General features: G+C 45.6%; 1 protein-coding gene across 1 annotated transcript in view; it reads left to right on the top strand.

The window, feature by feature from the left end:
* Positions 1-22462, top strand: part of LOC107107164 (ADAMTS-like protein 3) — a 263683-nt gene that overhangs the window by 218882 nt on the left and 22339 nt on the right. The window contains exons 22-24 of the mRNA XM_015407420.1: positions 1044-1172; positions 16124-16306; positions 17247-17357. Coding sequence (XP_015262906.1) covers positions 1044-1172; positions 16124-16306; positions 17247-17357 — 423 coding nt within the window. The remainder of the gene's footprint in view (positions 1-1043; positions 1173-16123; positions 16307-17246; positions 17358-22462) is intronic.

Here is a 22462-nt window from a genome sequence, read left to right as displayed (position 1 = left end):
AAAGGGAGACAGGACAACAGCCCCAGAAAGCAGGCCTCAGGGGCCAGATCAGGCCTGCCCAGCTCTTGGAGGAAGAGACTCTGTCTGGCCTAAGGCATGTCTGGAAAGACCAGACAGCTGGGAGAGCTGGTGCTGGGGATAAGAAGTAATTTAAAAGGGAGACAGGACAGCAGCCCCAGAAAGCAGGCCTGGGGGGTTAATCTAGCCTGGGGGGTTAATCTGGGCTGGCCAGAGTAACCCCGGGGTTACTCCGGGCTAGGCCAGAGTAATCCCTCTGGGGTTATTCTAGGCTAGGCCAGAGTAACCCCGGGGTTACTCTGGCCGGGGGGTGAATCCGGCCTGTTACACCGGTTCTCCCAGATTAGAGTCCGCACACTTAACCACTACACCAAACTGATCAAGATGGGTAGCCGTGTTTGTCTGCAGCAGTAGAAAAGAGCAAGAGTCCAGTAGCATTTTAAAGACTAAGGAAATATGTAGCAGGGTAGGAGCTTTCATGAGTCACCGCTCATGTCTTCATGTATTTGCCTGAAGAAGTGAGCCATTATTCATGAAAGCTCATACCCTGCCACAAATTTCCTTAGTTTTTAAGGTGCTACTGGACTCTTGCTGTTTTCTGCTGCTACAGACAGACTAACTTGGCTACCCATCTTGGAAGTGAGCAAGGGGACTGAGAAGAAGTAAAAGCAAAGAGGACAAGCAAAGTAGGGCAGTGACAGAAAACCCTGCCCACATAATACACCACCTTCATCTGTACAGGGCTGCGAAGGGCAACCATGTCCCCAGACCAAAAAAACCTTCCCCCCCCCCAATATAATAGGAAAACCCATTGCATGACTTGCCTAGTTCTGTAGGTCCCCTTCCCCAAGTGATCAGGTGCCCTACATAGTGTCCCTCTAGGTTCTCTTGGGTAGCCCTGTGTTTTCACATCAAACGGACCTGAGTAATACCCCATTACTTGGTCACCATTGAGTGTGATGGGGAATCAGAGCACTCTTGTCTGGTTTACTGATTCATTTATTTGTCTCTTTTCCTTTTTGCAGAAGCTCCTACAATATTGTCTTCTACACTGAACATAACTAATTTGGAGCTTTTTAACTTCTCTGTGACTGTTGGTGGTACAATCCTGGCAAGAGCAGGAGCCAATGTGCTGCTGGAATGCCCAGTGAAAGGTAAGCCAAAAAAAAAAAAAAAGCTTTTTAACTCCATATAACTGTGCTGAAAAGATCATCTCAAGTCTTGGACAGCATTAAAAAATATCTTAACCAGTAAAAGCAACAGAACATTAATCACAGAGCATATATATTTATTAGGCATATCGGCCTCCCACACCCTGTTTCTTTCCCCCTTTCTGTTCACATCCATTGCACATAGAAGCTCATGCTTCCAAGGAGTTCTTCCGTAAGACCATCTGTGGCCAACCACAATGTTTAACAGCCCCCAGAGCTACGGAAGATCTTAAAATGCTGGCTTCACACCCAGCTTCTTTGTTTGCAGCAGCACGGCTTCTATCCTGCCTTTCCCTAGGTCAGCCTCTGTAAAACTCCCCTCTCTTTGGATCCCAGAGACCTGCCAGCGGAATTGCCCGTTCTCACACCTACCTCCTCCACAGATCTTTCTCCCCAGTGGCAGAATAAGCCTTCCTGTTGGCAGCCAGCAAGCTGTGGCTTCAGTCAGGAGACAAAGAGGATTAAGCTTATTTGATGCCAAGCCACAGAAGTCTGCTGAGCTTGCTCTAAGTACAGTCTGCCCTAAAAGTTTTGTACTGATTAGCAGAATGCTTGTTGTGATCATGGATGGGGTGTATGTGGAGAGAGGGCCAGTAGTTTGCTAGGATTCCCTTGGGGTTGCAATCTATACACAGTGCACACAGAGACACATTGCATGCTAGAAATGCCTGCCAGATTTTGCAGCAATTTGAAACAGACTTCAAACAAACAGGTCTTAATTGATAGGGCGTGTGCATGGGTATGTGCTTGCATGTGCATGTGCACTGTGTTTTGATGCCATTTCTCCCTTTTGCACTCTGAACCCACCAGTCTTTGTTTTCATACCATTTTTGCACAGAATTAGTTCCAATAAATGTATGCAGTTTTTAATGTTGTTTTTCAATAAGTTGCATAGAAGTGCTGTATAACATCTAACTGGTGTAAGAATTATGCAAAATGGCGTTCGAAATAAATGAACGGAGCACTGGCAACAAAAACAGGTGAAACAAAGACTGATAATGGCAGTGTATGAAAAACAAAAGGGCACGCCACTCTTCAACACACATGCATGTGAGCATTCATAACACTGGTTAACACCGGTGTACATGAGGTCAGGTATGGAAGGCAGGTTTTACAGCCTTTTTCTTACAGAAGTGATGGGCAATCATCTGCTGTTAGGAAAAAATGGGGGGCAGCATTATCTGTGTTTGGTGGGGGGTTCTATACCCAGATGGGTAAAGAATACAGGGGGGGTGGGTTTGGGTTACGTGGCTTAGAAACAGCCAAGGCTTCTCAGACTAAAGAATTAGAAAGAGAAATGGCCGTTCCTGAGGCTCCCAGTGTTGCTGTAAAAACTGGGAAGTGATTGTGGCCTGGTAGGACTTAACCCTCAAAAGCCTTGGGGGAAGAAGTTGGACTGTCTACCCTCACTTTTGCGTATCACGTGGCTCAGAAGTGCATCTTGTTGCCAACTACTGGCACAGGCCAACGTGGAATGTCATGTTTAATCCAAATCAGCTAGTTATGTACAAGCCCCCACTTCTTACTCATACTTGGAACGACAAGCAATCGAAAACAAATTGTTAAAATGAGTCGACTGTGCCATTTCCATTTTTATTCCTTTGGTGAGGGAGAGGCGCATTTTTCCTTATGCTGCTACCAGGAAAAAGAGAGAGACTACCTCTAGACGCCCAAAAATAATGATAGAAATAGATGAATGCAAATAGTTCTGCAAATACCTTTTAAAAATAGTGGCGCCAGACCGACAGATATTGGGACATGCGGTTGGGTTGTTCTCTGCTCTCACCAAGGGTATTGCTGTGGTGATGTCATGGTTTCCAGCTCTACTTTGGCAACTTTGCACAGAACAGCAACCTGTGCCTCACATTCAGCAGACTTAGTCACACTGTTGGTGCTAAACATGGTTAGTGTTAGCGATCTCAAAGTCATTTTGCCAGTGGCACGAGGGACTCCTTGCTTCTGAGTGTTTTATTGGTTGGATATGCTTTTGGAGGTGTCAGTTGTATGCACACTGACTGGCATGCAGTTATATACACACTGTCATGTGCACAGTTGTATTTACAGTGATTTGCTTTGATATACTTATTGGAACCAGAGAAGTAAAGTCCATCTTATTGACTTATTGGAACCAGAGAAGTAAAGTCCAAGTTAAAGCACTAAGAAATAAGCAACATTCTTCTTCAAAATATTATTAACAGTTCATAAGATCTCATAGGTCATCTAAGCAGATTGCTGTAGTCAGTCTTTGGGCTTCACTTAGATATAGGAGGTCAAACGTGCCCATCCCAGAGGGCAACAGCGACTATTGTGCAGCTGAATGGTGATTAGTCACACAAAGGACTCCAAAGCTGCCTTGTTCTCAGCAACAAAGTTTTTTATTGCTGTCATGTTTTTTATTGCTGTCATTCTACCCTTCTCAAGCAAGCAGTACACACTGTAGAAGGATTTTGAAGTTGCCAAGTGGCTGGTAGGTGGGAGCAACACAGGAGCCCATGCAGGCAGCCACAGCCTCCAAGGAGATCTACTTGGCTTAGCCATCCTGCCCAGCTGATTAAAGAGCATTTTCCCGCACATCAGATGTTGGAGGAAGTGGTTGTCTGTAACCAGACAGTACTTCCCCAAAGCAGTGCTCAGGTTGAGGTGTGCTTTATGTTCAAAGGTGTCAGAACCCACAGCCAACAACGGAGTACACGCTTTCAAGAAAGGTTATACTTTTATTGAAGAGCTATAGATGCATTAACATAGTCACTGTTAAGAATGGCAGTTGTCCCTTGGACATAATAAGATATAGGGCATTCGTATGCACACACACACACCCCACTGCGCTGGCCAATTAGGCACCCTCCCACGCGCGGGCTAAAGCCAGCAAACTGTTTCTAGGTGAAGCTGGGAATTGTCCGGCTCCCACGGCTGCCTGGAAAGGCAGACAACACACACTCCCACCTGCACATCGTTATAGATAAGCGTTTCGGTGCAAAGCATATACAGGAACATGAAAGCAATTTACACAGACTCTGACTGAGCATCCCAACCCCCATGGCAGCATAGCTGACATACTGCCCTCTCGAAAATCAACTTCTCCTGCCCATTCCCGGAGATCTCCCACCCATTCTGGGAGGTCTCCAGGTCATTCCAGGAGATTCCCCGGCTTGTCCGGGAAGTCATGATGGAACTGACGCAACAGTCGAGGGGCCTGAATATCCCCTACTTCCACCCATTCCAGGTGCTGCGGTCCGAAATCTACCCATTCCACCAGATATAACGATTTTCCATGTTTGATCTTAGAGTCCAATATTTTAGAGATCTCATAATGTTCCTCTCCCTCAATCATGATAGGAGGGGGCACCGGTGCCGCAGGACGTCACTCGCTGGAACCAGAATCCCTTTTCAGGAGGCTGAAATGAAATACAGAATGCAATTTCCTCAAGTTTTTAGGCAGATCCAGTTCTACTGCTACATCATTGATAACTTTTTTTACCTTAAATGGCCCAATGTATTTCCAACCCAATTTTCTACTTGGCCGTAGCATCTGAATATTTTTTGTGGATACATACACCGAATCACCAGGCCAACCCTCCACCCTTCTCTTATCAGCCTGCGCTTTATAAGCCTCCTTAGCAGCATTTAACGTCTTACACAGAAGTGGCCAAGAGTCACATAAATGTTTGCACCACTGAGCAGCATCTCCCGACCCCATGTCCATGTCCCCTTCCAGGAATGGAACAGGCGGGCTGTCATAACCATACAGTGCCTTGAACGGGGACATCCCCATGGAACAGTGGCACGTATTATTATAACAGAATTCAGCCAGAGGCAATAAGTCATTCCAATCGTCTTGTTGGTAGTTGGTAAAACAACGAAGATATTGTTCCAAAGTTTGATTCACACGTTCTGTGCAACACCTCGTTGATGAAGTTCATGAAGACCCCCGGGGGCCCCTGAAGTCCGAATGGCATAACTCAATATTCAAATTGCCCGAGAGGGGTATTGAATGCCGTCTTATGCTCATCCCCCTCTCTGATGCACACGCGAAAGTATGCATCTCAGAGATGCAGCTTAGAAAAGATTTTCACTTTAGCAGCTTCTGCTAATAAATCTTTGATCAAAGGCATGGGGTAGACATCAGTTGACGACACTGCATTTAGACCCCTGTAATCCGTGCAGAGTCTCAGCCCCCTATCCTTTTTCTTCCGGAACAAGACCGGGGCTGCAAATGGGGAGGAGGCTGGTCTGATGAAACCACGGGCCAGATTCTTGTCTATGAACTTGTGCAGTTCATCTTTCTCCGCTGGCCCCATGGCATAAATGTGCCCCTTAGGTAGTTTCTGGCCAGGCAATATTTCAATGCTACAGTCTAAATGTCTATGAGGGAGGAGCTCATCGGCTTCTTCCTCCTCAAATACCCTGGCTAGATCCCGGTACTTGGGGGGAATGGATAACAGTTCCTCCTGGGCCAGACACACTCTGGGGGATTCCGCAATAGGTTGCTGGCCCCAATTCGGGTCCCACCTGTGCTCTTGAAACCTGGGTGAGATGAACTGTACCTTCCCTTTATCCCACAGTATGTAGGGATCGTGCCCGTGCAGCCACGGGCCTCCTAGGACCAGCGGGAATCTAGCAGCTGGGGTGATCACGAACGGCCGTTCTTCCCAATGATCCCCCACCCCCAACCTCAATGGTATAGTCTCGTATTCACAAGGTTCTTTCATAGTAGACCCATCCATTTGGGTAAAAATCAAAGGGTCTTCCAGCTTTACTACCCCCGCCTCGAACCCCGTAACAAGGGAGGGGTTGATAAGATCCCTCCCACACCCCGAGTCAATGAGTGCCCTCAGACGGATATGTGTTCCGAGGCTGGGGTTAATTAAAGTCACCGTCACAAAAAACAAGGGGGAGAAGCTGCTCACCACTTTTGGCACCTCCGGGATCGGGTCCTGCTGCTCCGCGCCTCTGACAGCAGGACTTGGCCTTTTGCTGCCAGCTTGGGATCGTCTTCACTGGAGTCATGTTCCAAGCCCTCCGGAGTGGCTTGCAAGGCTTTGGTGTATTTTGGTTTCCCAGTCGGCTTTTTTGCGGGGGTGGAGGGTGCCCTTTTGCCTGGTCGCTTAGCCCCTGTTTTTCCAGGCCGGTCCCGCTGCCACCGGCCACAAAGTGGCCCTTTCCCCCACACTTCAGACACAGACCTTGCCGCATGCGTTGCTCCCGCGTAGCCTCTGACTGCCGCGCCGGCTTGCCTTTGGGAGCCGAAGAGGCAGGCTTGCCTCCCATAGTGGCGATGTCCAAGCATAGGGTGTTCAGGCGAGTCTCAGCGCTCTCCGCTTTGTGCATCCATGCCGGGAGGGAGACTGGATCCACTGCTCATAGAACAGTCTCCCGGATTTCTGGATTCAGCCCCACGCGGTATAACTCGGCTAGCACCGGATTAGGCCAAGTTTGGACTTTGGCTGTGTGTAGCATGAACTCCGATGAGTATTCCTTCACGGTGAGCTTCCCTTGCTTCAAAGTGCGTAGGAATGCCCTTGCTTTTGGCCCAGCATTCCGATCCTCGAATTGAGCCCACAGGGCCTACATAAAAGCGTCCAGATTTATTACCTCAGGGCCCCATGCGTTGTGCAGCCCCACGTACCAGGCCGCCGCAGGGCCCTTCAGGCAGGCCGCCACCACATCCACTTAACTGCTGTCATCTGGGAACAGGTGGCCCGACCTTTCCACGAATTTCATTACTCGAACCACAAAGTAGGCAAGTTCTTCAGGGTTCCCATCGAACGTGGCTTCGATGAGGTCCTTCAGACGATGGACCGTGGGACCCCTTGGACTGGCTGGTCGGGGCGCTGGAACCGGGACCTCCCCCAGAGCCAGCCTGGGCACTTCTCCCGGTGGTGGTGGTTCGGGAGGTTGCAGGGGTTGCTGGGGGGGTTGTTGTGGGGGTGCCACCAGTTGAGCCTGTCTTTCTTCTCTGATGGCTTGAGTTACCAATTGCGGGATCTCCCAGAACAGATTCTCCATGTCCCTCTGCAGTTGCTACCGCTTTTGGTCAGCCACCACCATCCTGTGGGCCCACTTCAGTCCCCCGTCTGGGGACACGTGCCCACTCCTCGCTATCGACCGCTCCGTCACCCACGCTGCCGGCTGCGGTTCAAAGGAGGCCCCATACGAGGGTAAAGTTCCTGCTGGGAACCCCAGGTTGAACCTGCTATCTCTCCGGGGCCCTTGTGTCAGCATATGTCTCTTCCATAGAATCCGCGTTAAAGTGGGCCCAGCTGGAGCTCGGTCGATATCCCAGCCTGAGTGGATGTCTGGGCCCTGAGGGAGTCAGGAACATCAACGTGGAGGTTGTTTTAGGGACAGCACCCACCCCAGACGCTGTCACCGGCACCAAAGGCTGGGTCGTAGGGGTCGGCTCCTTTTCGCCCTCCTCCGCCTTCTCCTCGTCCTCGAGATTAGGGTTCTCCTCTCTGGTGCTCATCTCGATTTAGGAGAGAGGCACGTAGATAGAGAATGAAGGATTCTTAACAGAATGTCAGAACCCACAGCCAACAATGGAGTACACGCTTTCAAGAAAGGTTATACTTTTATTGAAGAGCTATAGATGCATTAAAATAGTCACTGTTAAGAATGGCAGTTGTCCCTTGGACATAATAAGATATAGGGCATTCGTATGCACACACCCCACTGCGCTGGCCAATTAGGCACCCTCCTGTGCGCGGGCTAAAGCCAGCAAACTGTTTCTAGGTGAAGCTGGGAACTGTCCGGCTCCCACGGCTGCCTGGAAAGGCAGACAACACACACTCCCACCTGCACATCGTTATAGATCGTTTCGGTGCAAAGCATAGACAGGAATGCGAAAGCAATTTACACAGACTCTGACTGAGCATCCCAACCCCAATGGCAGCATAACTGACAAACGGTAGAACGGAATCTTGTGTCGTTCCGTGATTATTTTCTCCAGATTTTGGTTGTGTTTTAACAAGATGCAGTTGTGTGGGGGCTATGGTTTTAAAAGGGTGAAGGTCTATTTAACTCTGTGATCTGGAACAACCTCAGATTGCTTCTACCCATGCTGGGGTGTGGGGAATATGAGTTGTTTAAGTCTTTCTCACCTGGATAAAAGTAGCTGTGGGTGGCAGTTTTTTGCTGGAGAATGGCATGAGGAGGGGAGGGTAAATAATGCCTCTTCCCTTTGCCTTGATTCCACACACACCCCTTAATTGCGGCTCCCACTGCTGAACTCTGCTTTTAAAAACCATGAGGAAAAATAATCACGGGGTGGCATTTAGCTCTACAGCCAGATTTCCAGAACTGACCATGTTGTGAATTTCCATATGAGCCTCTTCTACTGGTCATTTAAGAATCTGCTGAATTCTTCAGTACAAACATGACATCCAAATACTTTCCCTAAAGACGCTAGCTTGAACACTTAGATTTCATGCTAATATCAAGGTTGGTTTCTTGCGGATCCCTTTTATATCATGTGATGTACCGTGTTTCCCCGAAAATAAGACACTGTCTTATATTTATTTTTTCTCAAGAAGACACACTAGGGCTTATAGCACAAATGCGTAGAAATCCTGCTAGGGCTTATTTTTGGGGTAGGTCTTATTTTCGGGGAAACAGGGTAATAGTATCCTGGGGTCATCCTAGAATACAAAAGATGTGGTATGCCAATATTAACATTGCTCCCCCTTCTATAATGTCAGTTACTAAATGGTTGCTTGAATTAAGAAAATGAGTGCTGAAAATGATTCCACCTAACATGTAGTATTTTTGTCAGGATGATAAGAAACATATTTCTATTAAGGTTTAAAGCAAATGTTTTTCTTTCAGTTGCACTAAACCCACCTTGAAAACACCACGATTTTAGTACAGATAAGCATCTAATATTTATTTATTAATTTTCTATACCACCCATAGCTGAAGTCCTCTGGGCGGTTTACAACAAATATAAAACAATAAAATACGATAGATAAAAACATTAGACATAAAACATTAATTTAAAATAACAGAACATTAAAGAACAATACAACTAACTCACAATATTTATTTATAAATTTACTTCATCAGTAGTCCATATTTCCCAATGTGACTCACAGTGGGTTACAGAACAAGGCAATGTAATAAACCAGTGTAATTCAAAAAATGTAAACAGACAAAAAAAAATCCAAACCTGGGTTACAAAATTAGAAAACAATGCAATACAAATAATGCAAAAAACAAAGCCTAGATTACAACGTTAGAAAATAATTAAATACAAACAGTATAGTGTATATGTAAATATTAGGAGTTTTCATAAAATTAAGGAAATGTTTTTAATTCTACTTCATTAGTTTTCTGCTCACCTCCTTTTCAGTCAATATGTTATAAAGACGTAAAAAATTCCAGTAGTGTGTTGTTAAAATTGTTGAAAGATACAATTGCATTTTTAAAAAGCCTTAACATTCTTGAAAAATTGAGACTGAAGCTGTCACGGCAGGACCAGGGGGCGTGACACAAGCAAGCAAAAGTCCAGGAACAGTCCGAGGTCAAGCCGGGCAAACCAGGTAGCAAGGTTCAAGCAGGTTTAAATCACAGTCCAAAAGCAGGGTCAGACATACCAAAGTTTCAAGTCCATAAATCACAACAATACCAGAGGAGTCAGAGATGAACGCAGGGTCAACAAAGCCGAAGGTCAAAAGCCAAGGATCAAGCCGAGAAGAATTCCACATGGTCTGGAGCAGAGATGCAAGGATTCAGGTCCTGAACAAACGACGTTGCCAGCACAAATGACTGCTGGCAACAGACTTGCATATATACAGTGCTAGCTAATCAACTCATTAGCTAGCCAGGAGTGAGGACAGGATCCTGTCAGTAATCAGGGCTAAGAGATCTTCTGGCACGCATGCGTGCATTCTGCCTTCGCTCTCTCAGCTGTTGTCTTCTTACATTCCTGAGCCTGGTTACAGGTGGAGGCGAGTCTGATGATGAATTACTGGGCTGCAGCAGAGACTGATCCCTTGCAGGTGTTCCCTGGGAGGCTCTATCCTCCTCACCACTTAGATAGCTTTCAGCTACAGGATCCAGTCTTTGCCTTTCTGCTGCAGTACTGTCCTCAGGAGCCTGTTCAGGGTCCTCAGGAGCCTGTTCAGGGGCATCAACAAAGGCAGGCATGACATCAGCAGAAGCATTAAATGAAAGTGAATAGAAATGATCTGTAAAAATATCCGTACTATAATATGCCTGGTCTGCCACCTACTGGTTAAACAAAGAATATATTATATTGATATAATATATTATATTATATTATATTATAACTAAAAATATATATTAAAACAAAGAATATATGTTATATTAATATAACATTAGACAGAAATTCCAAGTGGCCATGTGGAACTATGGTGGGGGCTAGTATACGTTACATCTTAATGATGCTTCTAAACGTCTGTTGTGTTGGAGTATTGTCTAGATATCTTGACTGGCAAAAACGTGATGTTTCCTGGTTCTTACTTGCAGTCTTCCTTAATCTTGGAGCCCAATTCAGCTTTTAGGATTCCCTTCCTAGACAAATTCTGTTTTAATTAGAAGTTTGCCCATTGTTATTTTTATTTTAGTTATCAGCTAAACTGCCTGGTCCAGACTTATTTTATTTCATTTTCACAAACTTGATGCTTCTATCAAGTCAGAATCTGGAAAAAATAAAGATGATACAGGATTGGAACATTTCTAAATTAGATAGGCTTTTACAAAAGAGTCTTCTCAGCAAAATTTTTCTACCTTGGTTTGAAATTGTTCCTGAATGGAAAATATAAAATACTTCATGAAATGGTACAGACTTGCAGGAAATTTTGCTGAGGAAAAAAAGTCCAGAACTTTAAGAGTAACTAGTTATTAAGCCAAGATTTTTATAGCATGTAATATTTTATTGAGCTTTTAAGGTTGGAGGAAATTTGTTTTTAAACACCATTCGTTTTACAGGCTCCCTGTAGTGCGAAGTTTTGGAGGAAATAGATGCGTGATGTTTCTGTGCACTCACAGCCGGTGCGTTTTTTACTGTTCCTGAGGCTCTTAAAGTAGAAAATAGGTTTTTTTGCACGATGCATGTACCTGAAAACTGAGTCCTACTGAAACCGAGGAAACTTCAAGTCAAAATGTTGAAGAATGGGGTGCAAGTATTCTTGTGCACTTTGACAGTATTACCAAATTATTTTTTTGTTTAATATTGTGGATTTCACTGCCTTTTTTGTTGAGGCTCAGTGTGGATAATGCAACTAAAAAAATGCAATAAAAATGGTATAAAGCATAAAAGCAACACTGAAAATGCAATAAAAATGGTATAAAGCATAAAAGCAAGACTGAATAAAACTAAATTACAAGCCAGAGGACAATTCAGCAATTCCCTAAAAAGTGTAAGGCATTAAATATGACAGTATAAGGCATACAAACCATGCAACAGGGCAGGCCTTCAAAATAAATAAAAACAGTGGAATAGTGGACAAAACGATGAAAACTGTACAGGTACATGTCCGGCCCCCTGCCCCCGCTCTCTTGAGTGGGAGTTGGCAGAAAACATCACGGGACAGTGGCATCAGCAGATGCGATTCCAGTTCTTCCTGTTTCCCTGCTCCAGGCTTTATCCTCAGGGTCCCTTCTCTCATATGTGTCTGTAGGGTTGGGTTGCCAACCTCCAAGTGGGGTCTGGAGTCCTCGTGGAATGGACTACCAAGATCAGTTCCCCTGGAAGAAAGCTTCGGAGAGTGGACTCTGTGACATCACATCTCCACTGAGCTCCCTCCCCTTCCCAAACCCTCCCCTCCCCATGCACTGCTCCCAGACCTCCAGGAATTTCCCAAGCTGGAGTCAGCAGCATTTTCCATTCCTTTAGAGAAGCACACTGAAGCCGGTCTCAATCAGTTGAGCAGGGTGATTCTCCTATTTGTAGACAACACCTCCCCCCCTCCCGCTGTAAGCCAGTTGCACAGATTCAAGTCTTCTCTCTGAATCATAACTTGAACATGACCTACTCCAATCTCTGAAAAATCAAAAATTGGCAACCCTCACTAGATATGATGAGAGGCAGAAGAATGGTGTCATGCTCAGGAGAGCTGTGGGAAAGGTTTAAAAGACAAAAAACTCTGGCTTTCCCCCCAGTCTTGAAAGCAGCAAAGATTAACATCGTTAACAAAGAGCTTTTGGGCAATGTTCCATTGGGTCAGGAGCCACTCAGGCTAGGAGCTTCCCTATCTGTCTTCTGCAATGCCTCATGCAGAGCCATTCAGAGCCACAGCATGAAGTGGCAAAGGTAGGCAGTGCCTTTGGGGAGGGGCCGTGGCTCAGTGGAAGAGCCTCTGTTTTACATGCAGAAGGTCCCAGATTCAGTCCCTGGCATCTCCAGTTAAAAGGACAATGTGAAATACCTCAGCTTGAGAACCTGGAGAGCTGCTGCCAGCCTGAGTAGATGATACCGACCTTGATGGTCTGAATGCTTCAGGGACAGACCTAGGGAACAGCCTGGTTCTGGTTTTGCATGTTTGGATATCTAGGGCAGTTCCAAGAACCTGCTTTCTCCAGCATTCCAGCTTATTTCCCCCTCCCTCCCCCTCTCCCCCCTCCCGGGCTAGCACCTCCTCAATAAATTCCACTTGTGGTTCTTCCTTCTGTCTTGGCCTACCAACTCTGCTGTACTGCTAATTCATTTGTTTTCAGCAGTACCATAAAAAAACCTGCCATCAGAGAATGGAACAAACTCATCCAAGAATGTAGGACTGGTGAGATAGCTTAGGAGACAGCAATAAGTGGAAACAAAACTGGCAGCATCTTGCCTTGTTGCCAGTAACAGGCCTTGCAGCTTTCAGAGTTAAATTACGTGGAACATGTATAGTGAAAAGAAAGTTATCAAGCTAGGGGGTGGGGGGAGGACTGTTTCACATAAATTAGATTTGGGGGTTGTAGGAGATGACTGAATATGGGCCATGTTTAAATGAGAAACGGTGGCTCCAAATGTAATTTATTTTACAATGTCTTCTGTTTAAAATGCAGATACCCACAGGGGTATCCAAAGTCAGGGTCAAAAGAGATACCTCAAGGGAAACAGAACATCCCAACAGAGTTATCCAAAACAGTTTTGAAATGCTTACCTTGCCAAGCCAGATAGATGAATACATCCAAGCCCCACTCTGAGAGTTGCATACAAGAAATTCTACAATACTTTCTCGACTTCTTCCCTCCCCTTCTTTAAATCTGGTACTTCTGTAACAACACAAGCATTACATTTGAGGTCAGGTTCACCTAGTCCAGCATGTTGTTGTTCAGTCGCTCAGTCGAGTCTGACTCTTCGCGACCCCATGAACCACATCACGCCAGGCCCTCCTGTCTTCCGTCGTGCTCCAGAGTTTGCTTAATTTCGTGTTCGTTGCCTCGATAACACTGTCTAACCATCTCATCCTTTGCCGTCCCCTTCTACTTTGACCTTCAATCTTTCCCAGAGAGCCAGTTTGGTGTAGTGGTTAAGTGCGCGGACTCTAAACTGGGAGAACCAGGTTTGATTCCCCACTCCTCCGCTTGCACCTGCTGATGTGACCTTGGGTCAGTCACAAGCTCTGGCACAGCTATCCTTGAAAAAGAGCAGTTTGTGTCAGAGTTCTCTCAGCCCCACCCACCTCACAGGGTGTCTGTTGTGGGGAGGGAAAGGGAAGGGAGGTTGTAAGCCGCTCTGAGACTACAAGTGAAGGGTGGAGTATAAATCCAATCTCCTCCTCCTCCTCCTCTTCCTCCTCCTCTTCTTCTGTTTCCTCTAAGCTGTGGAGTCTTGTGAAGTTTCATTATCTGGCCTTCCAGGGAACAGTCAGGGTTGAATTCTTTTAAGATTGACTGATTTGATCTCCTTGCAGTCCACGGGACTCTCAAGAGCCTTCTCCAGCACCATAATTCAAAAGAATCTATTCTTTGGCACTCGGCCTTCCTTATAGTCCAATTCTTGCAGCCATACAGTACTACTGGGAATACCATTGCTTTGACCATATGGACTTTTGTTGACAGGGTGATGTCTCTACTTTTTATTATGCTGTCAAGGCTTGCCATCGCTTTCCTCCCAAGGAGCAGGCATCTTTTAATTTCATGGCTGCAGTCACCATCTGCAGTGAACTTGGATCCCAGGAACGTGACGTCTGTCACTGCTTCCACGACTTCTCCTTCTATTTGCCAAGGAGTGATGTGGCCGGATCTTAGTTTTTTTGATGTTGAGTTTCAAGTCAACCTTTGCGCTCTCCTTTTTCATCCTGAGCAAGAGGCTCTTTAGGTCCTCTTCACTTTCTGCCATTAGAGTGGTATCATCTGCATATCTGAGGTTGTTATGTTTTCCCCAGCAATCTTAATTCCACCTTCTGAATCATCCAGGCCAGCATTTTGCATGATGTACTCTGCAAATGAATTAAATAAGCAAGGGGACAATATACATCCTTGTTGTACTCCTTTTCCTATGCTAAACCAATCAGTTGTTCCATATCCGGTTCTAACTGTCACTTCTTGATCCTTACACAGGGTCCAGCATACTGTTTCTCAAAATAGCTAGTCATATGCTCACGGTGAAGAATGAAGTCAACAACTCTCAGACAATTAACCCCAGAGGGGAAGCCATGTTAGTTCAACATTTACCAGGCCACCATTTAAACACTGTTTGTGCTTTCTAATAGCTCCACTAACTAGTTTGTTTAAAACCAATAGAAAACAAGCTTTGGAGCCTTAAGACAGTAACTCTGTAATAAGCAGTCTTAGCTAATGGCCAGAGGCTGCTGCCCCTGTTAGAACAGTTACTTTTTGATGGTCTTTTGATTTATGTCCCCCCCCCCCCAATAAAATTTTGTCTGGTTTCTGTTACACTGAGAAGAAAACCTGAGGTGTGGACAGAGAAGTGCTAAGCTTCTGATTGAAAGGCCAAAGTTTCCTCTCTCAAGGATCATTCCACATCACGAAGAAATTGCCTGTAAAGCAATTTTGAGAAATGATCTGTGAAAGAGAGAGCTGAATTAGTGTTCGGCCTGGCTTGTATTTCCAAGTATCTCACATAATTAGACATTGCTGTGGGAGCTAAACTCTCCTAGTACCCTAGAATGGCCAGGGTTGATGCTGTATGCAAGGAACAGCATCTGGAGGGCTGGGTCTCCTCCCAAGCCACCCAGTAAGCTGCTTGGAGCTGAGGTGCTCATGTTCCACAGGGGCTCCGATCACTACCAGCCATCAGTGGCACAGAAGGTGATTGGCACTTTTGCAGGAACTTGGCTTGGACCTGATGATTGACAGCACAAACCAGGAGGTGATATGTCTTGAACTGGCCCTGTGCATCTGTTGTGTCCAGTGGAGAGAAAAGAGCTAAAGGTAATAGTGGACTCTTGGGCAGGCACTATTAGTTAGCTAGTAAATATTTTGGTAAATGAGCATTGATGGCTCCTAGGACGGCTGACATGCACTGCACATGCTTGGCCAGAGACTGGAGAGAAATTTGGCAGTCTGTAACTTAGAAAGGCCCTTGACAGATCACAAAAGCTAAGCCAGGACAGCCCTGGTTAGTCCAGGGTTGCTATGCAGAGGCAGGCAATGGCAAACCACCTTTGAATGTCTTCTGCCTTGAAAATCCTGTGGGGTGGCCATAAGTCAGCTGCACTTTGATGGCACTTTCCACCAACAACAACTTGCCAAGCAGCTGGCTGGGGACTTTTAAGAGTACACTTCAGCTGAAAGTCCTGACAGTACTTGCTTAACAAGGAGATGATGGATCAACTGAAAAAAATGCATTGACAATCTGAATTATAAGCACTAGATAATTTTCTTTCCCCTCCCCCAAAATTTCAGAGTAGCAGTTGGTACTACTTTGAATCAGCCATTTCTGAGTTGAAACGCCTGTGTTTTTGCATTTCCTCCCCCCCCAGGTCTTCCCCAACCAGATATCGCTTGGTTTAAGAACGGAAGTTCCACAAGAATCCATTTGTCTACAGTCACTAATGGTTCCTTACTCTTAAGGAGCATTTCATCTGAGGATTCCGGAATGTATACTTGTACAGCCACCAATGCTGTGGGAAAAACTGCAGCCAGAACTGTTCTTCGACTGGCCGGCAAGTCCAGAGTCAATGTTTTATTTGTTTATTTGTTGAGTTGATACAGATGTTGTTTTTCCCAACATCATGCCCAGGCAAGTCTGCTCACACACAAAAAAACAAAAACACAATAAAGTCATTATAAAAATTTGACAAACAATTAAAACCAGTAAAGTATAAAAACTGGTACAACTAAAACCTGGGAATAAAAATAATTAATTATCCCTCATAGGCATTCCAAAAAAAAATTAAGGTTTGTTTTTTAAATTCACTTCAGAAGGCATTCAACAGTGGAGCTAAGTGAAGCTCTCAGGGAATGGAATTTTGCCAAGAACGCCCTTCCTGGGTCCCCACTCAATGCCCCTGTGGCAATAGAGGCTTCCATAGCAAAAGCCCCCTCAGTTGATCATGGCACAGGCAGCAGCATATAGATGGAGGCACAACTGCAAGAGCTGTAGGCTGAAGCCATTAAGGGCTTGAAGGGTCACTTTCAGCTGAGCCAGGAAACAGCTGCAAACTAGTGTGTGGAAATAAGACCCATTTTGTCTGATTTATAGTGGGTAATGGGTGGGCATGGGTGGTTGTGGGTCATTCTTGTTTCCAGTTTGGCTCTAGAAAGGAAAAGCAGTATCTGTTTATTCACGTCTTTCCTGTACTTGTGTACTGCCTTTTATCAGCAGTCTTGGCACCATTTACATTTTAAAATGCTAAAAAAGAAAAAGATATAGAAGACAAAACAATAGAACAATGTTTTGTGCCCCACACCTGGATCCCTAATAATATGTTTTGAACTGAAACTCAGAAAAATTCTGCTGAGCCCCAAAATTCCTATAGTCAGCTGGGTCTGCAATGTTCTCTTATACTGTACTCTCAAAATAGCAGGCTGTTAAGATGCAAACATCCCATTGCTCATTCCTGGAAAGTGCTCAGATGGAATGTAATCCATCCCACCCCCCAGGTGAAAGACTTCAGGAGCCTCAGACATCCAGCAACAGTCGGAAAAAGCGTGTCATAGCATCTGGGACTGGCACAAACATTAGTGTGGTACCTGGCGATCTTTTACGGATAGGTATGTTCCCCAAATATACTTGTTAATATCTGAATAGCAGAGCCATTTTTGCTTGCTTGTTTGTACCCCACTTTTCTCCCCAGCAGGCTCTCAATGAGGGTTACAAAGTACAGAAATACAATTTAGACCAACAGAAAACAAACAACACCATAGAATCATAGAACTGGAAGGGACCTCCAGGGTAATCTAGTCCAACCTCCTGCACAATGCAGGAAATTCACAAATACCTCCCCTGCCACACCCCCAGTGACTGCTGTTCCACATCCAGAAGATGACAAAAAACCTCCAGGATCCTTGGCCAAACCAGCCTGGAGAAAAATTGCTTCTTGACCCCAAAGTGGCTATCAGCATTTCCCTCTCATGATCTGCCTAAGTTCACAGAATCCACATTGCTGTCAGATGGCCATCTAGCCTCTGTTTGAAAACCTCCAAAGGAGAGCCCACCACCTCCCAAGGAAGCCTGTTCCACTGAGGAACCGCTCTGTCAGGAAGTTCTTCCTAATGTTTAGCCAAAAAAAAATCCAACTTCCTAGGCTGGTCCTGGAGCAACTGGGCCAGTTCACCCAAGGCCACAGGCCATGACAGAGGGGCTAGGAACCAAGGGCCAAGACTAGTTTTAGCTCACTCTTAAGGTTTGTGCCTATATTTATGCCCAGGTTTTTAAATATCTGTAACAGAAGCCCTCTCTGCCTCCCTGTTCCCCTCACGGTGAATCTACACTTGAAAGACTCATGAGGAATTTTTTGCCTTAACTCCTTTTCCCTTCTTGTAATGTGCCCATAAAGGATTCTCAATCTGAAGATCAATACATATTTGAAGAAGTGAGAGATGACGCATGAAAACTCATATTGAAATAAATGTTTCTAGTATTTAAATTCTGTTCTGTTTTAGAAGAGTTCCCAGCCTCCCTTCTTTACATTTTAGGAAGGCACCAGAGATTAGCAGGCATGCTCTAGAAATTGTTCAGTCCACACTAGGAATCACAAGAAACTAGAGATTCCGTGAGAGACCTGATATCACTTCTGGGTTTTTCCTGGAAGTGATTTCATACCATTTTTTCAAGATTAGGAGGCTGTCTATGGGAAAGAAAAGGCTTGCCCCCCAATGCCTGCAAGAGAAGAGTATTGTTGTGGGTCAGCTAGGGCTCAGTGAAAGCACAGACTCCTCAGGAGAAGAGCCAGCTCTTGAGTCAGCAGAAGCTGACAAACAGGAAGATGAGCTGCAGACTTGTCAAGATTCACAACCAACATCTGGTGCAGAGCTATGGGCACCCTCCAGCCCTGATTCAACAGGTGAAACTCAATTGATTGTTTCCAACCCTCCAGTAGCACCCACACCGTTAGAGTGCCACAGATGGAGACTAGGAATAGAACTACAGGAGAGACGACAAAGTGCATGCCTCCTGGCTTCATGCCAACTGCTTAAGTAGTTGCAGGGTTACTCTTGAGCAGCTGGTTGTGAGCATGACCCTTAAACATATGGCTATAAAAACTAACCAAGGGAGGCTGTTAGTTGTGGAAGCAATAAGTTGAAATTACTCTGACCACTGCATTGGAGACTGTCTCTACCCTGTGACACTTCGGGCCATTTCCTGACTCTGCCTTCATCTTGCTCCTGAACCTGCTTGAGACTCTTGGAGTCTCAGACCTTGCTGTATGGACTGACCCCTGGACTAAACTGACTCTGTGCATAACCTTTTACTGGACCTTGACTATGCTTCTTGAGCTGGTGTTCTTGCCTTACTCGCTCCATGCTCTGACCGTGTGGTGTGGCCTGGCATGCAACAAGTATCATTGTCCAGCATAGATTGGAGGTTGATAATGATGTGTTGAACTAGTTTGAGCTGAGAGCTGTATGTGACCACCAGTGGTGTTGTGTTGTTGTTTTATTCGGGCCTATCTTGTATTAGGTTATCCCTTAGTACCATTCTGGGTTTGTTAAACTGTTTACTTACTATATCCAGTGGTTACTATAATTCCAAGAATGTCTGTTGTCTATCCTGCAGGTTAAAATCAATTAGGTGACACATTTGTGTATTTGGGACTCTGTCTAAGTAAAGTTCTGAGGAAAATGAAATTTCTTTTTTCTCAAAAAACGAAGAAGCCATCCTCTGGTGTATGGTACAATCTAGTGTATGCCACAGTATGGTAAAACTTTTGCATTGCCTGCCTGCCTGCCTACCTACCTATCTCCTTGAGAGTTTGGATATATTTAATCAAATATAGGTCCTCTTGCCTTTTCCATTCAAGTATAGGAAGTGATAGTTCTCATACTTCTGTCAAAGTGCAGAAAAGGGAAAGGAAAGTAATAGGAATAAGTATTTTAGGTCATCATTCTTACATTTGGACAGTAATCAAATGGGTAAAACTTAAAATTCCGCATGATGAACAATAGACCTCAGTGTAAGCAGGCAGGGCCTGGAACACACAGAGGCACTCAATCCAAATAATGTTAGTCATGCTTCAAGCCCCCTGAAATCAATATGTCACAATACAAGTTAGTCATGACTAGCTTGTCAGATTGATTTCAGTGTAACTTAAGCACTATTAGTTTTAGTTGGATTGGGGCCAAAGAGGTAGAAGGCCTTCTTTTGGAATCAGGCCAGTATAAATAGTCAAGGCTCCATTTTTTCAGGTGGTCTTGACCACATTGTGATAGCTTTCATGGCGTGGGGGTGAAAGAGTTCATGGCTTTTGTAGAGGGACCATGGCTCAGTGGCAGAGAACCTGCTTGGCATGCAGAAGGTCCTCAGTTCGATTCCCAGCTTCTCCAGTTAAAGGATCTGGCAGTGAAAGACCTCTACCTGAGACCCTGGAGAACCACTGCCAGTCTGAGTAGACAAGAGTAACCTTGATTAGGCTTGCCAAGTCCCCCTGGGGGGCGGGGAAACCCCCGCCCCAGAGGCCCGTTCCCCGCTGCCGGCAGATCGGGCCCCAGGGGGAACTCCATCCCGATGTGCACGTCGCCCGGAAGTGATGCGGGCATGCCGGGCACGCTTGGGGCGGGGCCATGGTCATCTGAGGGAAAACTCTATGGTTTTCCTCAGATGGTCGTGGCCCCGCCCCCAGTGTGCCCGCATCACTTCCGGGCGACATGGATGTGGTTGGCGCGCGCCAGCCGGGAGTCCCCCGCTGCAGCTGAATTCACACTTGGCAACCCTAACCTCGATGGACCAAGGTACCTGATCCAAATAACGTTAGTCATGCTTCAGTAGAAAGCCGTTCCATTTAGGAAGGGGTGTGGCTCAGTGGTAGAACACATGGTTTGCCTGCAGTGAGTCCCAGGTTCAATCCCCAGCATCTCCAGCTGCAAGGACTAGGTAGTATGTGATGTGAAAGACTTCTGCCTAAGACTCCGGAGAGCTGTTGCTAGTTTAAATAGACAATACTGACCTTGATGGACCAAGGGTCTGCTTCAGTATAAGGCAGCTTCGTGTGGGTGTGCAGAGCTGGTAACCTGAGGCTGGTGTTGAAAGGAGGCATGTTATGATGGAATGGAAGGCTGCAGCCACACATAATTGGAGATTGTTCTATAGAGGCACCAAAGGGGAGGGGAACTTGCAACCAATCCAAAAGTCAAAGAGAAGTTGAGGTATATCATTTATCTATGATTTTTAACAATTTTTAAAATTTCTTTACCGTTAATCAAATTTATATACTTCTAATGGTAATGGGAAAGTAGTTTTGCTGAGAGATTTTACTTATTCACTGCCTTAGAATTCTGCAGCCATTTTCAAATGAAGTTGTTGTTATTGAAAATCAGCTCTTAAAGAAACGCACTCCAGGTGTGGTCCAACAAGACATGCACAACTTGTGTTAATCCTGGGTATTTTATATGCAATAGTTGATATGTTTTACAGGCATTTTTGGTATAGGAGTCAGCTATATCTAAAAAAAAATTGTATGGCTACCATAAGCTTTCATGAGTCAGAGCTCACTTCTTCAGCTGCTACAAGGGGATGTGGCCTAGGATTCAAACAGCTGTAGTCAATGATGTTTTGGGTTGATTGATGAGAGACCCGGTTGATTTAGAAGGAAGATGCTGTTTTATGACGTTTGAAATAAAGGCCCAATCTTTATCTAGCATTTGCTCCACTGTTTACGAAGCCACACTGGAACAGGAAAAGATTTGGCTCAAAACCACATTTGTATACCCTGGGCCAACACCATACTGACTGCAGAGTCACCCCTGAATGGCCATAAAATGGCCATAAATCTATGCAGACGGCTACCATAAAACCGAGAGATCAAAGGAAGTGAAACCGGCATGCAATGTGGAGGCTGCCATAAAATCTGACAATCAAAGAAAGTGAAAGTGGCATGCAATGTAGATGCAGATTGGACTAAAGTCTGAGGTGATAGATGGAAGTAGAATAGGGAACTTCGAGAAATGAGAATTTGCTTCGATGTTTCACAATAACTATAGCAGTGATTTTAAAACATACTACCATCCCTATTAGGCTCAGAGGTTAAGATGCTGAGCTGCAAACCAGATGGCCTGTAGTTCAGCAGTTCGAGACCCTAGTGCCATGTGACAGGGTGAGTTCCAGTCTCTGTCCCCAGCTTCTGCCAACTTAGCAGTTCGAAAGCAAGAAATTGCAGGTAGGTAAATAGGTACCATTTCGGTGGGAAGGTAACAGCGTTCCATGTGTGTAATGTATTCAGCCTGACATGCCCGGACTTGCCCGGGCTGGCCAGGCACAATTCCTATGTTAGCTTCAGTCGAAAGACAAAGGATCCGGAGGATCCTAGCCGGCCCAATCAAAAGGGCTAGCTTTCCAGCCGGGAGACCAATGGTCGCCCGGTTACTGTAAATAGCCTATCGGGAGTAGGGGGTGTGTTTAGGTATGCTTGGTGGCGGGTTTTCTGAACATATATAAACCGGCCTGCGAGCCAGTCAGTTGTCTTTGTCCTGAACTAAATAAAGGTATGCTTAGCTGAAATCACTCTCCGTCTGCATACTTTTCACTGGCGACGAAGGTGGGATTCACGACCCCATGAACAAAGACCCGGACGCCAACATGAGCACTGCACCGAGCACCGACGCCGAGACCTCCGGGAACCGCGCCACTTTGCACCCCAGCTCTCCGCCACCCGCTCATCGCC

This window comes from Gekko japonicus, unplaced genomic scaffold, assembly GCF_001447785.1.
Source record: "Gekko japonicus isolate JY-2015 unplaced genomic scaffold, Gekko_japonicus_V1.1 scaffold322, whole genome shotgun sequence".
Lineage (NCBI taxonomy): Eukaryota > Metazoa > Chordata > Lepidosauria > Squamata > Gekkonidae > Gekko > Gekko japonicus.
This window is presented reverse-complemented; position numbering and strand designations above follow the sequence as displayed.